The sequence below is a fragment of the Podarcis raffonei genome, chromosome 4 (genome assembly GCF_027172205.1).
Source record: "Podarcis raffonei isolate rPodRaf1 chromosome 4, rPodRaf1.pri, whole genome shotgun sequence".
Classification (NCBI taxonomy): domain Eukaryota; kingdom Metazoa; phylum Chordata; class Lepidosauria; order Squamata; family Lacertidae; genus Podarcis; species Podarcis raffonei.
In genome coordinates, this window is record NC_070605.1 from 7,229,400 (window position 1) to 7,255,441 (window position 26,042).

The 26,042-nt window shown below is 44.9% G+C and overlaps 1 protein-coding gene across 9 annotated transcripts in view; it reads right to left on the minus strand.

The window, feature by feature from the left end:
• The window catches only part of LOC128412207 (zinc finger protein 420-like), a 378,482-nt gene that overhangs the window by 245,320 nt on the left and 107,120 nt on the right, over positions 1 to 26,042 (minus strand). For 3 of the 9 annotated variants that reach the window (XM_053385071.1, XM_053385060.1, XM_053385061.1), the window contains exon 1: positions 12,082 to 12,219. The exons of 3 other annotated variants lie outside the window; for them this stretch is intronic. In XM_053385071.1, coding sequence (XP_053241046.1) covers positions 12,082 to 12,104 — 23 coding nt within the window. In that variant the 5' untranslated portion in view covers positions 12,105 to 12,219. Of the gene's footprint in view, positions 1 to 10,476; positions 10,559 to 10,725; positions 11,219 to 12,081; positions 12,220 to 12,436; positions 12,525 to 26,042 lie in introns of those variants that run through there. 3 more of the 9 variants (XM_053385063.1, XM_053385070.1, XM_053385064.1) reach the window with 3 other exon arrangements.

A 26,042-nucleotide genomic window follows, 5' to 3' on the forward strand; every position in this document is an offset into this window, starting at 1 on the left:
GTACTAGATCGTCTGCAAATGCTTTCAATTTATACTGTTTGGCTCCGACTTGTATACCTTTGACCAGTTGGTCCCTTCTGATCATATTTAGGAGAACCTCCAGGACCGAAATAAAGAGCAATGGGGAAATTGGGCAACCTTGTCGTGTCCCTTTCTCTATCTTAAATTCCTCCGTCACCACATTGTTAACAATTAGTTTAGCCTTTTGTTCTGAATAAATTGCACCTATACCATTTCCAAAACCTTGACCAACCCCCATCCCCTGAAGATTTTTCTTCATAAAACTCCAGGAAATGTTGTCGAAAGCTTTCTCCGCATATAGAAATATTAAAACTGCCTTAGTATTTATGTTCATTTGTAATTTTTCACTGCTGCCGTCGCTTTTTTGGTGACTAGGCGCAACAATCTAAATATCCCACCACAGGGTACTGAATGGATTTCACAGGCGTATTGATGTTATCCCACAGCTGCCGACACTTTCGTGGCGTTCACACAGGGTCCCTGGACGTTTGACGGTCTATTGATCCCTGTGCCACCACTGGATCGCTTCCCCGCTGCCACCAACCCGTTTCTCTCGGGTACACACTACATCTAGACAGTTGTTAACATTAAACCAAATAAACAACTTTATTTTATAAGCATTAACAAGTTTATGGTTTCAGATAATTTTTCTTGTCAGTTTCTTAACCTTAGTTTCATTACCGGCCTATACCTTCCTAATACCTTCTAACTGATTATCCCAGCTGTTTAACTGACTCCTCTTAACAGATTCTCTCACTCTCTCGCATCAAACTAGCCCAACCCACAGACTTATCCTCCCTCTCCCTTCTCTAACTCCAGACTCACTTCTTAACAACTCTAACTCCTCCCCTTGGGTTCCTACTGGTTAATCATTTTACACTTAGTTAACCCTTTCCTTATGACCCAGTATGATGTCATACACCTAGGAAAGCAAACGCCACAGGCCTCCTTAAATATTTTATACGGGGGGGGGGGAGACGCCTAGGTCTTTAAACATTGGTACCTATTCCTACACCCACAGGTCTCAGGATGGTTACAACATAAAAACACAAAACACCACATGTTCAAAAGGCATTAGATGTCAATCAGCCAAACGCCAGGTAATAAAGGTGCGGATTTCTTAGCTCCTAAAGCTATAAAATGGTTTTTCCAATCTTTGAATGGATTCTTTTATGGGAAGTGAGATGGGAGTTCTTCCTGAAGCTCTTTCCACATTCCACACACTGATAGGGTTTCTCCCCTGTATGAATTCTTTGATGGAAAGTGAGACTGGAGCTATGAGTGAAGCTCTTTCCACATTCTACACACTGATAGGGTTTCTCCCGTGTATGAATTATGTGATGACAAGTGAGAGAGGAGCTCTGACTAAAGCTCTTTCCACATTCCATGCACTGATAGGGTTTCTCCCCTGTATGAATTCTTTGATGAGAAGTGAGACTATTGCTGTGACTAAAGCTCTTTCCGCAATCCATGCACTGATAGGGTTTCTCCCCTGTATGAATTCTTTGATGAGAAGTGAGCATGTACTTCTTCCTGAAGCTCTTTCCACATTCCACACACTGATAGGGTTTCTCCCCTGTATGTATTCTTTGATGGGAAGTGAGATGGTAGTTCTTCCTGAAGCTCTTTCCACATTCCACACACTGATAGGGTTTCTCACCTGTATGAATTCGCTTATGGGAAGTGAGATCGGAGTTCTGACTGAAGCTCTTTCCACATTCTACACACTGATAAGGTTTCTCACCTGTATGAATTTTTTGATGGGAAGTGAGATGGGAGCTCTTCATGAAGCTCTTTCCACATTCCACACACTGATAGGGTTTCTCCCCTGTATGAATTCTTTGATGGCAAGTGAGATCGCAGCTCTTCCTGAAGCTCTTTCCACATTCCACACACTGATAGGGTTTCTCCCCTGTATGAATTCTTTGATGGGAAGTGAGATGGGAGCTCTGACTGAACCATTTTCCACATTCCACACACTCATAGGGTTTCTCCCCTGTATGAATTCTTTGATGGGAAGTGAGAGAGTAGCTCTTCCTGAAGCTCTTTCCACATTCCACACACTCATAGGGTTTCTCGCCTGTATGAATTCTTTGATGGGAGGTGAGAGCGGAGCTATCAGTGAAGCTCTTTCCACATTCCACACACTGATAGGGTTTCTCCCCTGTATGAATTCTTTGATGGCAAGTGAGATCGCAGCTCTTCCTGAAACTCTTTCCACATTCCACACACCGATATGGTTTATTTCCAATCAGATTTTGTTGATGGGAAGTGGAATGGGAGCTCTGATTGCAGTTTTCTCCACACTCTAAATTTTTACGTGGCTTCTCCTCTCTGGGGATTTTATCGTGGTCACCTTTGTTCTCAATTTCCGATTCATCACAATCTGCAATGCAGACAAAAAGGGGTTAGACACTCATGAACAAATGGAGAAGAACTGAAGGGAGCTCGGGGGGGGGGTGTTCATTACCTCTGTTGTTTGTCATTAACCAACATATTTATTATGAGATTCTGATGTGTTGTTGAATGTTGCTTTGTTTGATATACAGTAGTGGTCAAAATTGCGGAAGCCTTTTGGAGAAAAATGTATTTCAGAGGCTTGATGGCTCAAAACTCTGCTTCTTTTGGAGTAATATTCTAAAATTATATATCAATGGAAAGATAATTTAATCAAGAATGCAATTCAACAAAGTTTGTTTAATTATCTGTATTCTATCAAACATTATAGCCAAAAAAACAGAAAAAGGAACCACAACTTGCTTAGGTTGACTTTTTTCAGTGTGTTACGTGATTGCTAACAAGTTGGTTGGTTTTCTGTCTTCTTTCATTTAGTCAGGTTGAAAAACATAATAAAATTAAAGAAATGGCACAAACATGACAGAAGAATATCATCTGGGTGTATACAAGATGACATGGTGCAATGTAATGTGAAGTTGAGTGCAAGGATTGGTCGAAATGTTAGAATTCTAAGGAAAAAGCCATTGCTATCTATCAAGCAAAGCTTGAAAGACTAAATGGCCCCAAATACATAAAGGAAATACTTTAGCCCAAACTGAAGCCTTCCGGAGGTGATCTTTTCCCTGATACTAAAGCATATATATATATATATTATTTATTTATTTATTTATTTTTCTTTCTATTTCAACAAGATTCAGCTCCATGTCATGTTGCTGCTGTGTGCAAACGGTGCTTTCAAGATAATACTATTCCACTGCCAGAATGTCCTGGGAATTGCTCAGATTTTAACCCAATCGGAAATCTATGGGGCCGCCTAAAGAAACTTGTTAATCAAAGGCAACCCAGCAATAAAGCCCAATTAACAGAGGCAATAATTCAGTCTTGGTTTCACATTCTCACAGCTGCAGAACTAAAAACTTCATGGGAAGGCGTTGTAAGGCTGTAATTAAAGCTAATTAATTAATTAAAGTAATTAATTAAATTAATTAAATTAATTAATTAATTTTAATTAATTAAAACCCCTTCATGGATCACTGCCTTGCCGTGGCGAAGGGGCTTGAATAACTCAGAGAAGCTATGAGCTATGCCATGCATATGCCATGCATATGACGGACAGGTCATAGTGGAGAGTTTTGACCAAACGTGATCCACCTGGAGCAGGAACCGGCAAGCCACTCCAGTATCCCTGCCAAGAAAACTCCATGGACAAAGACAACAGGTATATAAAAGTTATGACGCTGGAAGATGAGCCCCTCAGGTCGGAAGACATCCAACGTGCTACTGAGGAAGAGCGGAGGACAAGTACAAGTAGATTCAGAGCTGATGAAGCGGCTGGGCCAAAGCCGAAAGGACGCTGAGTTGCGGATATGCCTGGAAGCGAAAGGAAAGTCCAATGCTGTAAAGAAAAATATTGCATAGGAACCTGGAATGTAAGAACCATGAACCTGGGTAAGTTGGATGTGGTCAAAAATGAGATGGCAAGAATATTGACATCCTGGCAGACCTTTTAACATCACAGTAATCCAAGTTTATGCACCAACCACTGGTGCTGAAGAAACTGAAATTGACCAATTCTATGAAGACTTACAACACCTTATAGAAGTGACACCAAAGAAGGATGTTCTTCTCATTATAGGGGATTAGAATGCTAAAGTAGGGAGTCAAGAGATAAAAGGAACAACTGGCAACTTTGGCCTTGGAATTCAAAACGAAGCAGGGCAAAGGCTAATAGAGTTCTGCCAAGAGAACAAGCTGGTCATCACAAACACTCTTTTCCAACAACACAAGAGATGACTCTACACATGGACATCACCAGATGGGCAGCATTGAAATCAGATTGATTATATTCTCTGCAGCCAAAGATGGAGAGTCAGCAAAAACAAGGCCTGGAGCTGACTGTGGCTCAGATCATCAGCTTCTTATAGCAAAATTCAAGCTTAAACTGAAGAAAGTAGGAAAAACCACTGGGCTGGTAAGATACAATCTAAGTCAAATCCCTTATGAATACACAGTGGAAGTGAGGAACAGGTTTAAGGATTTAGATTTGGTGGACAGAGTGCCTGAAGAACTATGGATGGAGGCTCATAACATTATACAGGAGGCAGCAACTAAAACCATCCCAATGAAAAGGAAATGCAAGAAAGCAAAGTGGCTGTCCAATGAGGCCTTACAAATAGCGGGGGAGAGAAGGCAAGCAAAATGTGAGGGAGATAGTGAAAGATACAGGAAATTGAATGCAAATTTCCAAAAAATAGCAAGGAGAGACAAGAAGGCCTTCTTAAACGAGCAATGCAAAGAAATGGAGGAAAACAATAGAATGGGAATAACCAGAGATCTGTTCAAGAAAATTGGAGATATGAAAGGAACATTTCGTACAAAGATTACCATAATAAAAGACAAAAGTGGAAAGGACCTAACAGAAGCAGAAGACATCAAGAAGAGGTGGCAAGAATACACAGAGGAACTATACCAGAAAGAAATGGATGCCTCGTATACCCCAAGTAGTGTGGTTGCTGACCTTGAGCCAGACTGTTACGAAAAAGGAGCAATGCAGAAGCAAGCACCAGGTGGCTGGAATGGTAAACAGGATGTGGGTGATATTGGATTGTCCCGTGGGAAACTGGGACTGTTTGTAAAGTGCTCTGAGAGCCGGATGTTACCTCAGAGCAGCACATGACCCTGTACTGGAAGTACATGGGTGGAGTTTATTCTCTCTCTGCAACTGGGAAGCAGAGTGTGCAGACATGTTTTCTCTGTACTGGTGAACGACAGGAATAAAGACATGTAAATATATTTCTGTCTGTCTCTCTCCCCCTCCCTGGGAGAGGAGTGAGGGGGAGTGGTGTGTTCTCCTTCACGTTGAGGAGAATCGCCGATTGGAGACCTCCTTTGATCTTGCCGGGAGTCGCAGACGGGAGGTCATAAGGAATCAAGCCGGGCACCTGGAGGGTGGCCAAATTCCTCTGGACTAAGAGCTAAGCTGGAGGCTCTGACTTATGGCTTGATCCTGGAGAGTGAAGTCAAATGGGCCTTAGAAAGCACTGCTAATAACAAGGCCAGTGGAAGTGATGATATTCCAGCTGAACTATTTAACATTTTAAAAGATGATGCTGTTAAGATGCTACACTCAATATGCCAGCAAATTTGGAAAACTCAGCAGTGGCCAGAGGATTGGAGAAGATCGGTCTACATCCCAATCCCAAAGAAGGGCAGTGCCAAAGAATGCTCCAACTACCACACAATTGCACTCATTTCACACGCTAGCAAGGTTATGCTTAAAATCCTACAAGGCAGGCTTAAGCAGTATGTGGACCGAGAACTCCCAGAAGTGCAAGCTGGATTTAGGAGGGGCAGAGGAACCAAAGACCAAATTGCAAACATGCGCTGGATTATGGAGGAACTAGAGAGTTCCAGAAAGACATCTACTTCTGCTTCATTGACTATGCAAAAGCCTTTGACTGTGTCGACCACAGCAAACTATGGCAAGTTCTTAAAGAAATGGGAGTGCCTGATCACCTCATCTGTCTCCTGAGAAATCTCTATGCGGGACAAGAAGCTACAGTTAGAACTAGATATGGAACAACTGACTGGTTCAAAATTGGGAAAGGAGTATGGCAAGGCTGTATATTGTCTGCCTGCATATTTAACTTATATGCAGAATTCATCATGCGGAAGGCTGGGCTGAATGAATCCCAAGCCGGAATTAAGATTGCTGGAAGAAATATCAACAACCCCAGATATGCAGATGACACAACCTTGATGGCAGAAAGTGAGGAGGAATTAAAGAACCTTTTATTGAGGGTGAAAGAGGAGAGCGCAAAATATGGTCTGATGCTCAACATCAAAAAAACGAAGATCATGGCCACTGGTCCCATCACCTCCTGGCAAATAGAAGGGGAAGAAATGGAGGCAGTGAGAGATTTTACTTCCTTGGGCTCCATGATCACTGCAGATGGTGATAGCAGTCACGAAATATAAAGATGCCTGCTTCTTGGGAGAAAAGCAATGACAAACCTAGACAGCATCTTAAAAAGTAGAGACATCACCTTGACAACAAAGGTCCGTACAGTTAAAGCTACGGTTTTCCCAGTAGTGATGTATGGAAGTGAAAGCTGGACCATAAAGAAGGCTGATCGCAGAAGAATGGATGCTTTTGAATTATGGTGCTGGAGGAGACACTTGAGAGTCCCATGGACTGCAAGAAGATCAAACCTATCCAATCTTAAGGAAATCAGCCCTGAGTGCTCACTGGAAGGACAGACCCTGAAGCTGAGGCTCCAATACTTTGGCCACCTCATGAGAAGAGAAGACTCCCTGGAAAAGACCCTGATGTTGGGAAAGATGGAGGGCACAAGGAGAAGGGGATGACAGAGGACAAGATGGTTGGACAGTGTTCTCGAAGCTATGAGCATGATTTTTACCAAACTGCGGGAGACAGTGGTAGACAGGAGTGCCTGGCGTGCTCTGATCCCTGGGATCATGAAGAGTCGGACACGACTAAGCGATTAAACAACAACAACGACATTACTCCACAGAAAAGTGGTGTTATGAGCCATCAAACCTCAGAAATACACTTTCCACAAAAGGTTTCCACAATTTTGGCCACCAGTATAAGTTGCTCATTTTAAGTTAATGTTCTCTTTATATGGGATCAGAATATTATTATTGATGTTTCATGTTTATATATGTGTTGGAAGCCGCCCAGAGTGGCTGGGGCAACCCAGCCAGACGGGCAGGATAGAAATAAAAATGTCAGCTTTGTTCCGGAGCTGACAGAGGCTGGAATGTATGAAAGCAGGCAAAGAGAAATAAGGACACTGGAATGTGAGCTGGAATGTGAGAGGGAGGAGGGGCAGCCGAGTGGCAGAGCTTCAGAGAACAGAGAGCAGGCAGCAGATAGCAAAGATCCACAAAATACCAATCTTAGCTCAGAGACAGAAGGGGAGAGGCCAGGAATAGCTAGCCCAAAAACTCGAAGGTGCAAAAAGGTCAGTGAGAGGAGGGGAAAGAGCAGAAGCGAAAGGGTTTTTTCCCCTGTTGGAAGAAGAGGAAGGGGCGGAGTTTAGACTTGGCAACTGCAAACTTGAAGTCAGACACGGAGTGAAAGAGCTCCAGAGTGATTTATGTTTTTGAGCAATAAACCTGAGATAATTACTGCCGGTGTCTCACTTCTGTGGGAGAGCCAAGCCATTACAAAAAATTATTATTATTACTACAGTGCTACCTGTTCTGGAAAAAATTAAGTTTGTAAACCGAGGTACCATTGTATCATCCTCATCACTGCTACTGCTACCTGAGATTCCATAAGCCTAGCTCTTCTCTGGGATGGATTTTGTTTGGCCCAGTCATGTCATCCCCTCCATCTCCAATGCCAATCCTTGGTCTCTCCCACAAACGTGGGAGGACTCTGGCTGTTAATAATTTCAGATTTATTGCTAAAACAACAAACTTGGACGGAGCTCCTCTACTCACCGTCCTCCCCACAAGATGGAGTTGCCCAGACTGAGCTCCTCCCCCTTCCCCAGCATGGAAGCCCCCACCTTCTCTTCCAGTATCTTTAAATTAGGCAGAGAATGCTTCCTGCATTCCAGCGTCTGACTCACTCCTGTAGCTCTCACACAGCTGTCTGTCACTCTGTCTCTCTTTTTCTTCTCCCCCTTGTTCAGAGCTCAGATGACAGTTCCTCTCCCCCTCCTCTCTGCCTTCCGCTGCTAACTCTCCTCTCCCTAGGCCTGCTTCTTCTCTGGCTGGCAGCACCTGAGCTTCGCTGCCAGTCGTCGCTTTGGTCAACCCAAGACTGACAAAACAAAAACCTGAAGCTACTTATCTTTCCTAACAATTCTGAAGCTGGCATTTAAGATGGCCTCGGAAGTTCAGAGCAGCCTGGGGGCCGCTGGGGCGCCTTGGAAGATGGTGGATATTAACATCTATCCAGCTCGCAAGAGGTAATTAGAGGCTGATTATGGGGAGAGATGCAGTTTTCACCCGCTGTTGCCATAAATCACCCCCGAGTTCGGAAGAAGGAGGGGGTGAGGCACTGGGTGCACAACACTCGGCGGGCCTCGGAACTCCTCCGAAGCTACTTCCAGGTGCGAAACTAGTTGCGTTACTTAAAAGGAAAAAAATTGGTGAAAGATAACGCACAGGCTTCAAGAGAGGCAGGATATTTTTATCTGCTAACAATTTTACCACTGAAATGAAGAAGACTGAGACGGAAGATTACATCAAAGTACTACAGACATGGTATGTGGAATGGAATGCAACGGAACTGAAAGGGGGGGGGGAAATGACTTTTTATTTTTTTTGCTCTATGTGATTAACTAATAACCCTAACTAATAAGAAGAAGAAGTTCAGACCAGCCCAATTGTGGTAGAAAAAGGAATAATTTGAGGAAGATTGTTCAAAGAAAAAACTGTAATTTACTCTTTATTGTGGGGGTGTTAATTTCCCAGGTGTTATAGGGGGCGCTGTTGAGCTCTGTAAAAATAGATGAGGTTGGTCCCATAGAGGTATTTTTTGAATTTCCAGGCAGATATGACGATCCCACAGGGAGGCTTACCAAGAGAGGCCACGATCCCACGATTCTCCTCCATGACGTCCTTATGCAGAGCTCTCTGGTCAGGATCCAGCATCGCCCACTCCTCCTCCGTGAAATGAACAACGACATCTTCAAAGCACACTGGACCCTAAAAGAAAAAGGGAAATGTCCTTTTTTGAGACAGCAGAAATATGATCTGCTACACAATGCTCTGTTGTTTCCTTCCTGTACATTGCGGTGTTGTTTCAATAGGATTGCTTTGCTTCACATTTTAAATATGGATGCTTATTTTATTCTGCGTTCTAATAATGGGTATTCGTCTTTGTGCAAATCGGTGGTACTCCACCTTGTGTTTTCCAAGTCATTCTGCCTACGCAAGCATTCCAGTTTCCCCAATGGAAGGGTCCACTTTCTCCTCTCCTCGTGAGCTGTTCTGGGGAGTTCCCTCCCAATGCCCTAGAGCCAAATTCCAGGAGTTCATGGGGGCATGGAGAGGGGGAGGAATGTGGAGCAAGCCCCATTTTGCAGTAGATGGGGCTGGTTAGGTGAATCCAGGCCACTATTTGTTCTCATTTGTCCACTGCTTAGAAACCGATTTTAGCATTCAGTGATCAATCTAGAAATAAAATAAGCCTATTTTAAATGGCCATCTGTCTTGGATGATCTAGCAGAGATTCCTGCATTGCACGGGGTCTCCTGGCTCTGAGAGACAAGCAGGGAGGGTGGCTTCTGGCAAAAGGAGAGGGAGCCACCTGTGGCTCTTCCTTATCCTGACTCACCTCTGCCTCTCGACCTTCCTCTCCCACTCGCCTCTTTCCTCTTCTGCCTCTGATTCTGCACTGCATTCTGCCACAGAGTCTCCCAGCTCACTAAGCCCTGTAAGCCCTTCAGCTTCTGACACCTCCTCTTCCCAGGTTTCTCCATCTTGCCCCTCTGACCACCCATCCTTCCTCCACCTCCACTTCTTGGGCTCTGAGCCGTCTCCCCTTCCTGGTTCCCCAGCTGCTTCCTCCCGCCATTCCTCTGTGCCCAACCAGTCCATGACATTGCTCCATCCCTCGGCCTCTGTCCCCACAAGGCAGCTTCCCCTGACCTGATCTGGTTCCACAGCCGCTGCTTCCCTTCTGCCCCCATGAAAAGACGGATCAGGAGGTCTTGCCGGCATCCTTCTGTCACCTGCACGAGAAAAAAGGTAAACGACGCCAGGAGTGCCGGCTTCTCTCACAGGTGAAACAGGGCATCTCTAACTACAGATGGGCCTTTGAGAAAGCCTTACCTGCTGAGAGCATTTGGATGTTTGTGGCCATTTCATATGTTTGTTGTGCAGAAATACATCTCCCCTCCTCTGGACCCTTGTTCCCAACTGTCTCCCCCCAAAGCAAGATGAAAAGAACCCTCAGATGAGTTGGAAAACCAACAGAATGAGGCCAAACAGGGCAAAAGCCACCTTCCTCCTTACCCAGTGGCCTCTCTCTGGTGTCCAAGGGAGGCCTCTCTGCCTCACAGGAATCCAGGTCCATTTCTGCAAAGAGATCCTTTCCCTGAAAAAGAAACAAGGATTCAAAACACAGAATGGTGAGAAAGGCTGTGAGATCTCATTCCATGGATGCTTTCCCAGAAAATGGATGGGCCATCAGCAGACCATTATGGGATGTTCTCTGTCCTGTTTGGAGCCCCTTGGGAGTATCCAGAGGGAAGTCTCTCTCACCTGCTTTCTCTCCTCTGCCTGACTCAGGAGGAAACCTTCGGCCAGGGCCACCGCCTGGGAACTGGTCTCTGCTCCGCATTCCCTCACCCAGCTCTCCATCTCCGGGGGAAGGACAGCCAGGAACTGCTCCAAGATCACCAGGTCCAGCATCTCAGCTTTCGTGTGCCTTTCCGGCTTCAGCCACTGGCGGCAAAAGTGGTAGAGTCGACTGCAAACCTCTCGGGGTCCTTTGGCCTCCTGGCAGCAGAACTGCCTCAACTGCTGGCTCTGCACCTCTGAGCATAGAGTGTCCTCCTCACCCAGGATCTTCTGCACTGGGTTTTCCCAGAATCCCCCATTGCTCTCCGTTTGGCTGGCATGGCCTCTTCGTGCCTCAGGGCCAGCTGAGTCTCGCTCATCCATCTGTGCTCTCAGGAAGCCTCTGAGAGATCGGAAGGAACCCTTTGGTCTTCTGACAAGTTCTGTCCGTCTTAATGAGAGGCTCTAGCAAATCCTACAAAGCAAATACATTATTCTGTTACAGAATTTGTAGGACGGGGAAAAATGGTTCCCTGAGCAAGCATGGATGAGTCTTGCTGGGAACCAGGGCTGGACTGCACCGCATCCCAGACCATGAGCTATCTTTTTGAAAAGAAAGAGCAGGAAGAGGAGAAGAACTAAGTCTCTCGCCTTCTAGCAATGCAAAATGTGGAGGCCACTGAAGGGATTTCTGGGAGTTTAATCAACCTGGTTTCTGCTGCCTTCCAGTCAATGCATGAAGTCAGAACCAACTGACAAGAGAATCGTTTGTATCTTGTGAAAATGGATGCTTGGCTCTAGTGGGGGTCCTCACCCTGGGGTCCTCAGGAGTTGCTCCCCACTCCCACTCCCCTGCTTCTGTCTCCTTTTCTTGCATTTGGACTCTCTGCCGCTCTCCAGACAGACTCCTGGGGTGGGGTCCCTTTTTATTTGCTCTGAGGGCCAGGTATGTATCTGACCAACCCCCTGAGGGCCAAGTGGGCAGGGCCAAAGACATCTCCATTGAAATTTAGGTGGGTAATTTTTTATTTTAATATTATTATTACTATTATTATTATTATTATTCTGTAAGATAGCTTAACACACACAGAGCCATTCATGCCAAAGTCCCTGGAGGCTCAGTGAGTAGCAGCGCCCATTTCCGGCTTCTTTGCCAGCAACAATCCCTTTGGCACAGAGAGGATGTGGTCCTGGGATGCCATGCTCTGGGTGCGAGGGGATTGCTGCAGTGGCCTCCATGTGGAGCTGCCCTTGGAGACGACTGGGAAACTGGTCCGAATGCAGCAGCCAGAATATGGGCTGGGATCCCTCTCTTTGTTCCTGGCCTTTCTCTCCCACCTTTCCTTCCTTCCTTTCTCCATGTGGGGTTTTCTTTGGGGGGGGGGAGGCTAGTCCACCTCCTAGTCCAGCTTTGGAAAACCATTTGCACATGTTTCCTCTGTTGTGCAATGAGGCTGAGGAATGTCACACAGAGTTAAAGTCCCAGGGACTCCTTTGTTTAAAGAAGGGATATTTTTTCTGAAGGGGGGGCGGAGGTCCAAGTGAGTTTGGGATCCTGTGATCTCCAGGAAGGAGAGCGTTGCAGACCTGGCCCCTCCCTGATCAGGCCCCCCAGGCATCCTCCCCTGCTGCAGCCCTGGTACCCCCACCGTCTCCCCACTGCACCCTCTGGGGGGAGAGAGAGGAGACTCACCAGATCCCAGGAGGGGACAGCGAGGCAGCCCTTGCAGGAGAGACCCCAAAGCAAGGAAAGGACTGGGGAGGGAGGGGGCTTGGCTCTGGAGGACCTGGCCCCCTCTTGCTTCCTGGCCTCTCTAGGAAGGCAGCTCACTTCCCTTTAACCCTTGCCAAGCCGAGTCCCTCCAGCTCAGCCCTCTCTCGCTTGGCAGAACCTCAGATTTCTATTATTTTTTATGGATTAAGGGGGGCAGCTGCCCCCCTGGCTAGGCCCATGCCCAGATATCCTTTTGGGGGTGAGGCTCTTGGCTGGACTCTGAGCATCTCCCTCCCTTGGCCAGAAACCAGAGGAAGAGCTTGCAGGGAAAAGGGCTTTGCAGGAGGCAAGGAAGCTCCTCCTTGAATTCTGGAGTGGAGAGATAGGAGGGGATCCCAGGGTCATCTAGTCCAACCCCCAGCAATGCAGGAATCTCAGCTGAAGCATTCATGGCAGATGGCCCTCCGATCTCTGCTTAGAAACCTCCAAGTGAAGCCTTAATTACTTGGGATCCATTTGCCCGCTTACCCAGGACGTAGAGGAGCCAAAAAAAAAGCACCAGGGATTCAGTTCCTTCGGAGAAAAAAGTTTATTGTGATCTGTGCAGAGGCAACCAGCGGAATTGCTTCCAAAGGCTGGCGGCCCCTAATACACGTAAGCAAGCAATATTTATACCCCTGCAGCACCTCCCGACCACCCCCCACCAGTAACTCATCGAAATGAAGCCTTATTTACCTCAGGGATCCAGAGGCCCGCCAACTGCGGGCCGCGGAGGGAAACAAAAGTTCCAGGGAGACGAAGGTTCAAAGAAAAGAGATATATTCAAAACTGCATGCAGGGGCAACCAGCAGAATAACTTCTGAAAACTGGCTGCGTCACATAGCTTCAGGCAACAACATTTACACTTACACCCCACCCTGGCAGTCCATACATTGTTGCATATGGCTCGAGATCAGCTTGTGTGTCTATTTCTGATTGGTCTAAGGGGGGCATGGGCTCCTCGTGGCCTTCTGCCAGATAGGTTCAGAAACTCGTGCTATGCTGTCTCAGGGGTGGCGTGATGTGGTGTGACAAAAGGAGGGGGCTATGCAGGTGCTTCCTCTACAGTTTGACAGTTTGGCCAAAGCCTTATTTCCTTATAAGGGCAAATAGGGCGAGGGAAGTATTTCTTAAAGTTCTCCCTTTCAGTTTCAGGAGAATAGAAACTTCCCCTCCAGATTGCTGTAACTCGCTCAGTATTGCCAAAGCAATGGCCAGTCTTCACAAACTGTTGAAAAACGTTATGGTTAAGATAGCTCTATAAGTAAACAGCTCCCTACAATATCATATTCCCCAATTTGCCCAATTTGCCTTATTGGGTGTTGCTAAAACATTTCGCCAGTGCACTCCTTTCGCTTATCAGCCTGCATATCTTGTTTGCTCCAGATGCATTCCTCCTCCTTCTCTCCGGGCTTTGCCTTCCAACTGTTAATACACTCCCTGCCTACTCCCTTCACAAGGAAGGAGAGTTCACCACCTCCCAAGGGAGACCTTTCTCCTGCCAAAATGAGTAATAATGAGTAATAAATTAAATGAGTAAATGAGTAATACTTTCTTATGCATGCTTTTTATGCTAATATACAAAGTATGCCATTTACCTATCCAGAAATGCTTAATCGCTAATTCAATGGACTGAAAATGGATGAACAAAAAAAATTTTTTTCCTTCCAGTAGCACCTTAAAGACCAACTAAGTTAGTTCTTGGTATGAGCTTTCGTGTGCATGCACACTTCTTCAGATACACTGAAACAGAAGTTGCCAGATCCTTCTATATAGTGAGAAGGTGGGGAGGGGTATTACTCAGAAGGGTGGTGGGAATGGGTGATTGGCAGATAGCTGTGATGAGCCTGTTGACGACTTTTAACGACTGCAATAGGTCTTACAGGAAAAAGCAAGGGGTGAGAAGGTGAAAAATGGCTTTGTCATGTATAATCAGATAAGAATCCAATGTCTTTGTTCAGACCAGGTCTCTCCATGGTTTTAAGTTTGGTAATGAGTTGCAATTCAGCAGCTTCTCTTTCCAGTCTATTTCTGAAATTCCTTTGTAGTAATACAGCTACTTTGAGATCTTGTATAGAATGTCCTGGGAGACTGAAGTGTTCTCCTACTGGTTTCTCTGTCTTGTGATTCTTGATGTCCGATTTATGTCCGTTTATTCTTTGGCGTAAGGTTTGGCCTGTTTGTCCAATATAGAGAGCTGAAGGACACTGTTGGCATTTGATGGCATATACAATGTTAGACGATGAGCAATTAAATAGTCCCGAGATGGTATGTGTGATGTTGTTGGGGCCAGTAATGGTGTTGTCCGGGTGTATGTGGCAGCAAAGTTGGCATCTGGGTTTATTGCAGGCTCTGGTGCCAGTGTCCGTGTTACGTCTGGTTGTAGTATTATTGTGGGTTAGGAGTTGTTTAAGATTGGGTAGCTGTCTGTAGGCAATGAAAGGTCTTCCTCCCAGAGCTTGAGAAAGAGAACTGTCATTGTCCAGGAGAGGTTGTAGATCTCTGATGATGCGTTGTACTGTTTTAACTTGGGAGCTGTATGTGATGACTAGAGGTGTTCTGTTATTTTCTTTTTTGGGTCTGTCTTGCAGCAAGTTCTCTCTGGGTATCTGTCTGGCTCTGTTGATCTGTTGTCTAACTTCATCTGCTGGGTATTTTAGTTCTAAAAAGGTTTGCTGTAGATCTCTTAGGTGAGAGTCTCTGTCTGTAGAATTGGAACAGATATGGCTGTAACGTAGTGCCTGGCTATATACAATGGACTGTTTGGTATGTTTGGGATGGTAGCTAGAGGCATGTAGATATGTTTGTCGGTCAGTTGGTTTACGGTATAAGGTGGTGTCTATGCGTCCATCCTGTATTTTTATAGTAGTGTCCAAAAAATGTATTTCTTGCATAGATTGATTCATTGTTAGGTTGATTGTGGGGTGAAAATCATTGAATTTCTGGTGGAAGGTGTCCAGGGTCTGTTGACCATGTGTCCAGATGATAAAAATATCGTCAATGTATCGCAGGTACAAGAGAGGTTTGAGTGGGTAGGAGTTTAGGAAACGTTGTTCTAAATCTGCCATGAAGATGTTGGCATACTGTGGGGCCATGCGGGTGCCCATTGCTGTGCCGCTGATCTGAAGGAACAGGTCATCACCGAATTTGAAGTTGTTGTGGGTAAGGACAAATGGGCAGAGTTTGGTGGCAAAGTCCGCTGTGGTTTTATCTGAAATGGTGTTCCTTATAGCTTGTAAACCATCGTTGTGTGGGATGTTGGTATACAGAGATTCCACATCCATAGTAGCTAGTATAGTGTTGTTGGGAAGATTATTTAAAGATTGTATTTTCCTCAGAAAATCTGTGGTGTCACGTACATAGCTGGGAGCACTGATGGCATATGGTTTCAGAACAGAGTCCATATAACCGGAGACACCCACTGTAATAGGGTGGAGCCCTAGAGCATCTGCTTGGCATGCAGAATGTCCCAGGGTCAACCCCTGACACTCCTGCAAGGGCTGGACGAAATCCCTGCCTGAAACTCTGGGGAGCAGCTGCTAGTCAGTGTAGGCCAGGGGTCCTCAAACTACCGTATTTTTCACTCTATAAGACGCACCAGACCACAAGACGCACCTAGTTTTTGGAGGAGGAAAACAAGAAAAAAGAATTCTGAATCTCAGAAGCCAGAACAGCAAGAGGGATCACTGTGCAGTGAAAGCAGCAATCCCTCTTGCTGTTCTGGCTTCTGGGATAGCTGCGCAGCCTGCATTCGCTCCATAAGATGCACACGCAAATCCCCTTACTTTTTAGGAGGGAAAAAGTCTTACAGAGCAAAAAATACGGTATGTTTCACAGGATGAATCCAGCCTGCCAGGGTCGTGAATCTGGCCTGCACGGCCATTTCAGAACCCGCCAAGTGTCTGAGGCTGAAAGCATCTTGCAGCCCCGCTCAGTCAGTCCCTGCGCTGAAGTAAATGCCACAAGCGTGGTGGCGGCTCCAGCAATGAAAGGCCAGGGGGTTTTGCCCAGGGACAGGGAAGTGTTGTCTTTGGCTTGAAGAGCAAAACTGCGGTTGGAGGAGGAGGACAGACTTGGGTCGATTTGGTTTCCTTACGTAGACATTTACTTTAAAGGTGGGAGAAGGAAGTATAGTCCTATTTCTGTCAGTGGCGCAGCGGTTTTCCACTCCTGTGATTTACATGCTCTGAAAGTTGGGATCTGTTTTGATATTTAAATTTTAAAAGGGTGGAGTGGAACCAGATATTGACCATCTTGTTAGCCTGGGGAGCCACATTCTGGTAGAAGGAGGCCAGGATTAGCCCCCAAGGCCTGGGATGTCCCTCCTCCCCTGCAGTAGGACTTGGAATCCAGGAGAAAACTCTTGGAATACCCTTGCCAGGTGCTCAGGGAGGGACTGACCTGTCCCCATGTCCTTCTCTTTGCAGATGTGCTGCAAACTGTGTTGGAATGTGACATCAAGCTTTATTTACAGCAGAAGTTAACAAAGAAACATGGCGTGAGCTGTCTTCCACAGCCGTCTCCTCCTCGGTCAGAGTAAAAGAGAACAAAGGCTAGAAGTGATTTACAGACTGACTTCCATTCTTACACAGACAGTACAGAAGGTGTAAACATGGATATCATGTTACACTAGCAATGGGAGAATGAAATACTGACAGTTTGGCCACCAATTTGGTCCAAGACTAAAGTTGGCAATCCTCATGGTCCAGGAGTGCCAGGGACTCCGTGGTGGGGGCGGTGGGGGCCGCTTTGGCCCAGATTGGCCCCTGACTCTGAGACGCTCTTTCCTCCCACAGGACCTCTGATGTTACGCCCTTTGGGAAAGTGGGGAGGAATAGAAACCAACAGCCAACAGCTGTTCCGGTCGGCGCCAGCGTTTTAATGGCCGCCTCCCGCTGAGCTCTGCTCAGGGAGGCTACTTCACGAGTTCGGGTCTACCGCTACGGCGAAGCGGGGACCCCTTAAATCTCAGGCGCAGAAGCCTGAGAGCAAGTAGGCTCGGTGGGCACCTGAAGCGCCCCCCCTCACTGCAAAGGAGCCTTTTTAAAGGCTCCGGAGCGGCATCGGGGAGTGCGGTGCTGAGAGCCACTACCCAGCCCGTGGAGAGAAGCCGCGTTGCCATTGACGGAGAGCGCCGATTCCTTCCTAACATTCGGAACTTAATTGGATTATCCGTGAGTAAGACTGAACGACAATTTTAAAAGAAAATATTCAGAAATTGGCTGAAAACGGAGAAGGCAAAAAATAAGGAAGTCTGCCTTCCTCGGACTGCATGCAACCAAAGCAATGAAATAGGAAGCTGCAATTTGACAGGAAGCAGCTTTAAAATTAACGGACTCAGACATTGGACTTAATTTCCCCCCCGTAGCAGGCAGGGGCAGGGGGGGAAGATTTGTGAATTGCTGTACCTGCATGGAAGAAGCATAGAAGGGGAAATTTCTGCCGTTTTGAACCCTTGGGGAGGACTGCCTGGAAAGTGAGCCACCGGGACGGAGAGCTGTCATTAGAGACTTGCAACAAAGTTGGTCTCTTACATTTTTGCAACAAGTAAAGACCTTATTGGATACAAATTGGGCACTCTGGAAAGATACAATTTGATACCATTTGGAAAATATCGGAATAGGCTGTTATTTTTGTTACTTTTGAAGGGAACCTTTTGTTCTGGGTACTTGGAACTTTGAGCGGCTCCCTCTAGAGGCTGCAGGAAAATAGTTACAACTCTTATTGTGAGAAACAGGCTTGTGGAATTTCCCATTTGAAAGCAATTCCCGTGGGAATGACCTTGGGATATGAGTGGCCCAATAGAAGCAAGAGTAACGAGAGCTAAGAGTAAAGTTGACCACAAGAGAAGGGCCTCAGTAACAAATCCAATTGCACCTGCTACAACTTCTCCCATGGATACTGTGGCAGTGGCCAATGCATTAGTTAGAATAAATGAATCTCTGGAAGCGCTCACAAAGCAGAGCACTGAAAACTCTAAACAGCTGACTGAACTGTCAACAAAACTAGACAAAAACACAGAGACAATAAACAAATTAGTCCAAGAAAGAGAGGCAACTAGAAAGATTGCAGAGGAAGCGAAAATCTCTGCAGAGGAAGCAAAAGTTTCTGCAGGAAATGCACAGGAAAAGTTGGTGCCAGTCTGTAAAAAGCTAGAAGAACATGATGCTGCCCTGTCTCTACTGGAATTACAGAGGAAAAGTAGAAATTTAAGATTAAGATTGATTCCAGAAAATGAAAAGGACAATTTGATAGACTACCTTACAAAAGAATTTTTGGAATTTTGGCAGGACAGCTTGAAAGAAGAGGAATTTAAGATAATAACTGCTTTCAGACTGGGCAGGAAACAAAACAGAAAGAGCCCTAGAGACTGTTTAATAACTCTGAGATCTCAGGAGGAGAGAGATAAGATATTAAATTTACATTTTCAAAGAGCTCTTGAGATTGAAGACTTTCGTGTGCAGACTTTTAAAGATATCCCTAAATATATCTTGGAAGTGAGGACTTACTACAAGGATTTGGTCACCTTACTGAGAAAGAACAACATACCATTCAGATGGGAGTTCCCGCAAGGCCTGTCTTTCAATTACAAAGGAAAGAAAATTAAGATAAAAACAGTGCAAGATAAAGAACAATTTTTGGCAAGGAATGAGGAGGACCTTTGGAAGGAAACGGTGGACACTACAGACCCAGCAGAAATACCAGATATTTCAAACTTATCTTTTGGAATTAAAACACCAACAGAAGAAGGTCTGCTCGGAGCAGTTGGAGGAGTAACCAAGTAAATAACAAGATGTCTCTGCAAATTTTAAGCTGGAATTGTAATGGACTGAATCTTCCCAGAAAAAGGAGGGAGGTGTTTCATATTTTAAAAAAAGAACAATTGGACTTGATTTGTTTACAAGAAACTCACGTGACCAGAGTACATCGAAAACTACTCATTAATAAAAGATTAGGACAAGAATTTATTTCATCTGATAAAGTGAAGAAAAGAGGAGTGGTGATCTATGCAAAGGAAAAGTTGGCCCCCAAATTAATATTTAAAGATGAACAAGGAAGATATTTGGCAATTGAAATTCAAGTTCAAGGAGAAAAATTATTAATAATAGGAGTTTATGCACCGAATGAAGGGAAGTCAGAATTTTTTAAGAAATTGCATGAGACATTAATGGACTATTTGGATTACAATGTAATTTTAATGGGAGATATGAATGGAGTGGTCTCTACAAATATGGACAAAGCACAAAGACAGGTGGTCTCCAAGGATGGGAGACTACCTAAGACCTTTTTTGAAATGACTGATAATATGAATTTGATTGACATTTGGAGAACAAGGAACCCTCTTGAGAGAGAGGGAACTTTCTTTTCTGAGGCAAAAATGACTTGGACTAGAATTGACCAAATATGGGTAACTAGTGGGATGGCACCAAAGATTAAGAAAGTGGAAATCTGCCCAAATACTTGTTCTGACCATAATGCTGTAAAGATGGAGATGAACCCAACAACAGCTGGTTCCTTTAGATGGAGGATGAATGACTCCCTGTTTAGAGATGAAGAGGTGTATAAAAAGGCCCAGAAAGTGGTAAAGGACTATTTTGAGATAAATCTGAGAACAGAAGTGGAAAAAAGAGTAATTTGGGACGCAAGTAAAGCCATCATGCGAGGATTTTTAATACAACAGAATGCCATAAAAAGGAAGAGACAGAATGAGCAAAAGGATAAGATCTTGGAAAAGATAAAAGAAGGAGAAAAAAGATTGAGATCTAAACCAAAGTCACATGAAATTTTGAGAGAAATTAAGTTTTACCAGAGACAATATATGGAACTGATGAACCAAGAGATAGAATGGAAAATAAAACAAATGAGACAAAAGACATTTGAATCGGCAGATAAATGTGGGAAATTTTTGGCATGGCAACTGAAGAAGAGACAAAAACAGAATACGATTACAAACTTAGAAGTGGAGGGAAAGAACATTTATAAACCAAATGAGATTAGAAACTGTTTGCAGAGCTATTTCAGGAGACTTTATGCACAAGGGCCGGTGAATGAAAAAGAAATAGAAGAATTTCTTAAAAAATATGGATTACAAAAAATTTCTGAACAAAGTAGAGTGATCTTGAACCAGAAGATAACTGATCAAGAAATTGAGGGAGCCATTCAAAATATGCAATTGGGAAAATCTCCAGGACCTGATGGACTGACCTCCAGATACTACAAAGCTTTGAAAGAATGGCTTATGCAACCGTTGAAGGAGGTCTGTAACGAAATTTTAGAGGGGAAGAAGGCACCTGAATCGTGGAAAGAAGCCTATATTACACTTATACCAAAGACAGAGGCTGAAAAGAACCAGGTTAAGAACTACCGCCCTATATCATTACTCAATGTGGATTACAAAATTTTTGCAAACATTTTGGCAAAAAGACTGAAAAGAGTTTTGGTGGGGGAGATTCATAAAGACCAAGCGGGCTTTCTTCCAGGAAGACATTTGTCAGACAATGTGAGAAACATAATAGACATTATGGAGTTACTGGAAGTTAATATCAACACTAAGGCAGTTTTAATATTTGTGGATGCGGAGAAAGCCTTTGACAATATTTCTTGGAATTTTATGAAAAAGAATCTCCAAGGGATGGGGGTAGGCCAAGGTTTTGAAAATGGTATAAGTGCAATTTACTCTGAACAAAAAGCAAAATTGATTGTAAATAATGTGGTTACAGAAGAATTTGCTATTGAGAAAGGGACACGACAGGGATGCCCAATATCCCCACTACTTTTTATATCGGTCCTGGAGGTCTTATTAAATATGATTAGAGAGGACCAGCTGGTTAAAGGGATTCAGGTCGGAGCTAAACAGTATAAACTGAGAGCATTTGCAGATGATCTAGTTTTAACCTTGCAAGAGCCAGACACTAGTACGAAAAGAGTTTTAGAACTAATACAAGTATTTGGTCAAGTAGCAGGCTTTAAGCTGAACAAACAGAAAACGAAAGTACTGGATAAAAACTTAACAGCTGTTGAAAGGGAGAAGTTTCAGAGTGAAACTGGTTTGACGGTAGCAAAGAAGGTGAAATACCTAGGGATTAATTTGACATCTAAGAATGTGAACTTAGTTAAAGATAATTATGAGAAATGTTGGACAGAAGTTAAGAAAGATCTAGAAATATGGTCAAATTTGAGACTTTCCTTGTTGGGTAGAATCGCTGTTATTAAGATGAATGTCTTGCCGAGAATGCTGTTTTTGTTTCAAACATTGCAGATTTTGGACAAAATGGATTGTTTCAAGAGGTGGCAAAAAGATATATCTAGATTTGTCTGGCAGGGCAAAAAGCCCAGAATAAAATTTAAGATATTAACTGATGCAAAAGAAAGAGGGGGGTTTGCCCTGCCGGACTTAAAGCTGTATTATGAATCAGCGGCCTTTTGCTGGCTGAAAAACTGGCTGCTTCTTGAAAACACAGACATTTTGGATTTGGAAGGGTTTAATAATAGATTCGGCTGGCATGCATATATATGGTATGACAAGGTCAAAATTCATCAAGGTTTTAAAAACCATATTGTCAGGAAAGCATTATACAATGTTTGGATTCGGTATAAAGATTTGTTAGAAAACAAAACCCCTAGGTGGTTGTCACCAATGGAAGCTAAGGAAGTGAAAAAACTTAATATGGAATCCAAATGGCCAAAGTATTGGGAAATTATAGAACATGAGGAGGGAAAAGTGAAATTGCAGAGTTATGAGAAGTTGAAATCTAAAGTAAGAGACTGGCTACATTACTACCAGATAAATGAAGTTTTTAAACAGGACAGGAAAATTGGCTTCCAGGTGGAGAAGTCAAAATTAGAAACAGAGCTTCTGGAACCCAGTACTAAAAATTTGTCAAGAATGTATAACTTGCTGTTGAAATGGAATACACAGGATGAGACGGTCAAATCAGCTATGATTTACATGCTCTGAAAGTTGGGATCTGTTTTGATATTTAAATTTTAAAAGGGTGGAGTGGAACCAGATATTGACCATCTTGTTAGCCTGGGGAGCCACATTCTGGTAGAAGGAGGCCAGGATTAGCCCCCAAGGCCTGGGGTGTCCCTCCTCCCCTGCAGTAGGACTTGGAATCCAGGAGAAAACTCTTGGAATACCCTTGCCAGGTGCTCAGGGAGGGACTGACCTGTCCCCATGTCCTTCTCTTTGCAGATGTGCTGCAAACTGTGTTGGAATGTGACATCAAGCTTTATTTACAGCAGAAGATAACAAAGAAACATGGCGTGAGCTGTCTTCCACAGCCGTCTCCTCCTCGGTCAGAGTAAAAGAGAACAAAGGCTAGAAGTGATTTACAGACTGACTTCCATTCTTACACAGACAGTACAGAAGGTGTAAACATGGATATCATGTTACACTAGCAATGGGAGAATGAAATACTGACAGTTTGGCCACCAATTTGGTCCAAGACTAAAGTTGGCAATCCTCATGGTCCAGGAGTGCCAGGGACTTCGTGGTGGGGGCGGTGGGGGCCGCTTTGGCCCAGATTGGCCCCTGACTCTGAGACGCTCTTTCCTCCCACAGGACCTCTGATGTTACGCCCTTTGGGAAAGTGGGGAGGAATAGAAACCAACAGCCAACAGCATCTCTACTCAGCTGGTCTTTGCCCGAAGTTCCCCCATCTCAGAGCAAGTAGCTCTCCCTCATGGATTCAGTCCTTTCATCACTTCCATCTCCCCAAGAGGCTCCCAAGGCTACTCATCCTCTGCAGTTGATAACAGACCTAACTGAAAAGAACGGCTTCCTCTTCTGGTGACACCAGAGAATTCTAGAAGACATTCACCCTTTCCATAGCATTATGGATGCACGATTCCCACAGACAAGTTTCTTGGCAAGACAAGGGCCTTCGCTGGCCATAGAGTGTCCTCCTCAGCATCCCCAACGAAGGAGCTGGGTTGCAAGAGCTGCAGCTAATGGGGGGGCTGTCCTCCCCCCTCCCATCTCACCTGGCTGCTAGGTAGGAAAGCAAGACCCAGAGAGAGTTGTGGGAAACCCCAAAACCAGCTTGCTCTGTGCTGGAGCCAAAGCTGCCACTAATAGAGAAGCAAGATCTGTTCGGGTCTTGATGCTGTGAGCCCCTCCGTCCTACACTCCGGTTGTGTATGTGAGTAAATAAAACTAGATATCATAAAGACACCACAGTCTCCGCTGACTTTCGTTCCAAGGAAACCGAAGATGGGGAAGCGCCTGGGACCCCTGGAATCTCACCGCTCAGAGCCTGGGGTAGTTTGCAAATACAAACACACATACAATAATTTGTGCCTGTGTTCCTAATAGATAACTAAGTGTGAAGAGCATGTCATGTGCTTCAGCAAAAGCCCTCCTGAAAATAAGGAAATGCAACCCCCATTGCTGGTCGACTCAAAAAAGAAACAAAGGAATCTGCTCTGGTGTCCCATGAGGTCTGTGGGGCCCTTAAGTAAGAGGAGCCATTGCTTTTCTTTCTTTTCTTTTTTTAAAAAATAAGTTAATTAAAGAAATTTTAACACAATCAAATATTCAAATTTCATTTTACAATTTCAATTAACATCCCCCCGCCATGCGAATTCCCCCAACTTCCCTTCCTGGTTTATAACATCTGTTTCTTTTGCTTATAAATTTGTATTCCTTATATATTAAAATGAAGGTTATAACATTTGTCTCTTCCTTCTCATTTTTACCTCATAACTGCATTTTCTGTTTGTATTAGTCCACTGTAAGTGTATCACTCAAATCCTGCCAGTGAGTTCATTTCTATGCATTGTTTCTGTATATACATCTTAAAAGGTTCCCAATCCTTTTTAAAGTCATTATTGTCCTTATCTTTAAGTCTCTCAGTTAGCTTCGCCATTTCAGCCTATTCCATCAACTTTTCTTGCCAGTGTTCTTTCGCTGGTATTTCGTCACTTTTCCATCTTTGAGCTAGTAAAATTCTGGCCACTGTTGTCACATACATGAAGAGATTTTCCTTATCTTTTGGTAAATCCTGCCCCAAAATACCTAATAAAAACGCTTCTGATCTTTTAACAAAGGTTATCTTAAAACATTTTTTTCATTTCATTATAGATCATCTCCCAATAGGTGGAGCCAGGTGGGCCCAGGTCCAGGGGGAGGGGGGTTGCCATGGTGACAAGGACCGGTAAAAGCCATAGACTTGCAGGCGGCCATTTTGGGTTAGCAGTGAGGCGAGTGGAGGAGAGAGCAGTTGGTGGCAGTTGACGGAGGACAAGGCGAGGCAATCAGTGGATTCTTTTTTTCTCAGTTTCTTATTTCATTTATAATAATAATAATAATAATAATAATAATAATAATAATAATAATTTATTATTTGTACCCCGCCCATCTGGCTGGGTTTCCCCAGCCACTCTGGGCGGCTTCCATAGAAACCAAAAATACACTAAAATATCACAGATTAAAAACTTCCCTGAACAGGGCTGCCTTAAGATGCCTTCTGAATGTCAGGTAGTTATTTATCGCTTTGACATCTGATGGGAGGGCGTTCCATAGGGCAGGCGCCACTACCGAGAAGGCCCTCTGCCTGGTTCCCTGTAGCTTTGCTTCTCGCAATGAGGGAACCGCCAGAAGGCCCTCGGCGCTGGACCTCAGCATCCGGGCAGAACGATGGGGGTGGAGACGCTCCTTCAGGTATACTGGGCCGAGGCCGTTTAGGGCTTTAAAGGTCAACACCAGCACTTTGAATTGTGCTCGGAAACGTACTGGGAGCCAATGTAGGTCTTTCAAGACCGGTGTTATATGGTCTCGGCGGCCGCCCCCAGTCACCAGTCTAGCTGCCGCATTCTGGATTAGTTGTAGTTTCCGAGTCACCTTCAAAGGTAGCCCCACGTAGAGCGCATTGCAGTAGTCCAAGCGGGAGATAACCAGAGCATGCACCACTCTGGCGAGACAGTCCGCGGGCAGGTAGGGTCTCAGCCTGCGTACCAGGTGGAGTTGGTAGACAGCTGCCCTGGACACAGAATTGACCTGCGCCTCCATGGACAGCTGTGAGTCCAAAATGACTCCCAGGCTGCGCACCTGGTCCTTCAGGGGCACAGTTACCCCATTCAGGACCAGGGAGTCCTCCACACCAGCCCGCCCCCTGTCCCCCAAAAACAGTACTTCTGTCTTGTCAGGATTCAACCTCAATCCATTAGCCGCCATCCATCCTCCAACTGCCTCCAGGCACTCACACAGGACCTTCACCGCCTTCACTGGTTCTGATTTGAAAGAGAGGTAGAGCTGGGTATCATCTGCATATTGATGGACACCCAGTCCAAACCCCCTGATGATCTCTCCCAGTGGCTTCATATAGATGTTAAAAAGCATGGGGGAGAGGACGGAACCCTGAGGCACCCCGCAAGTGAGGGCCCAGGGGTCTGAACACTCATCCCCCACCACCACTTTCTGAACACGGCCCAGGAGGAAGGAGCGAAACCACTGCATAACAGTGCCCCCAGCTCCCAGCCCCTCTAGACGGTCCAGAAGGATGTTATGGTCGATTACTTGTTTTTCTCTTCTTGAAGATGTGCC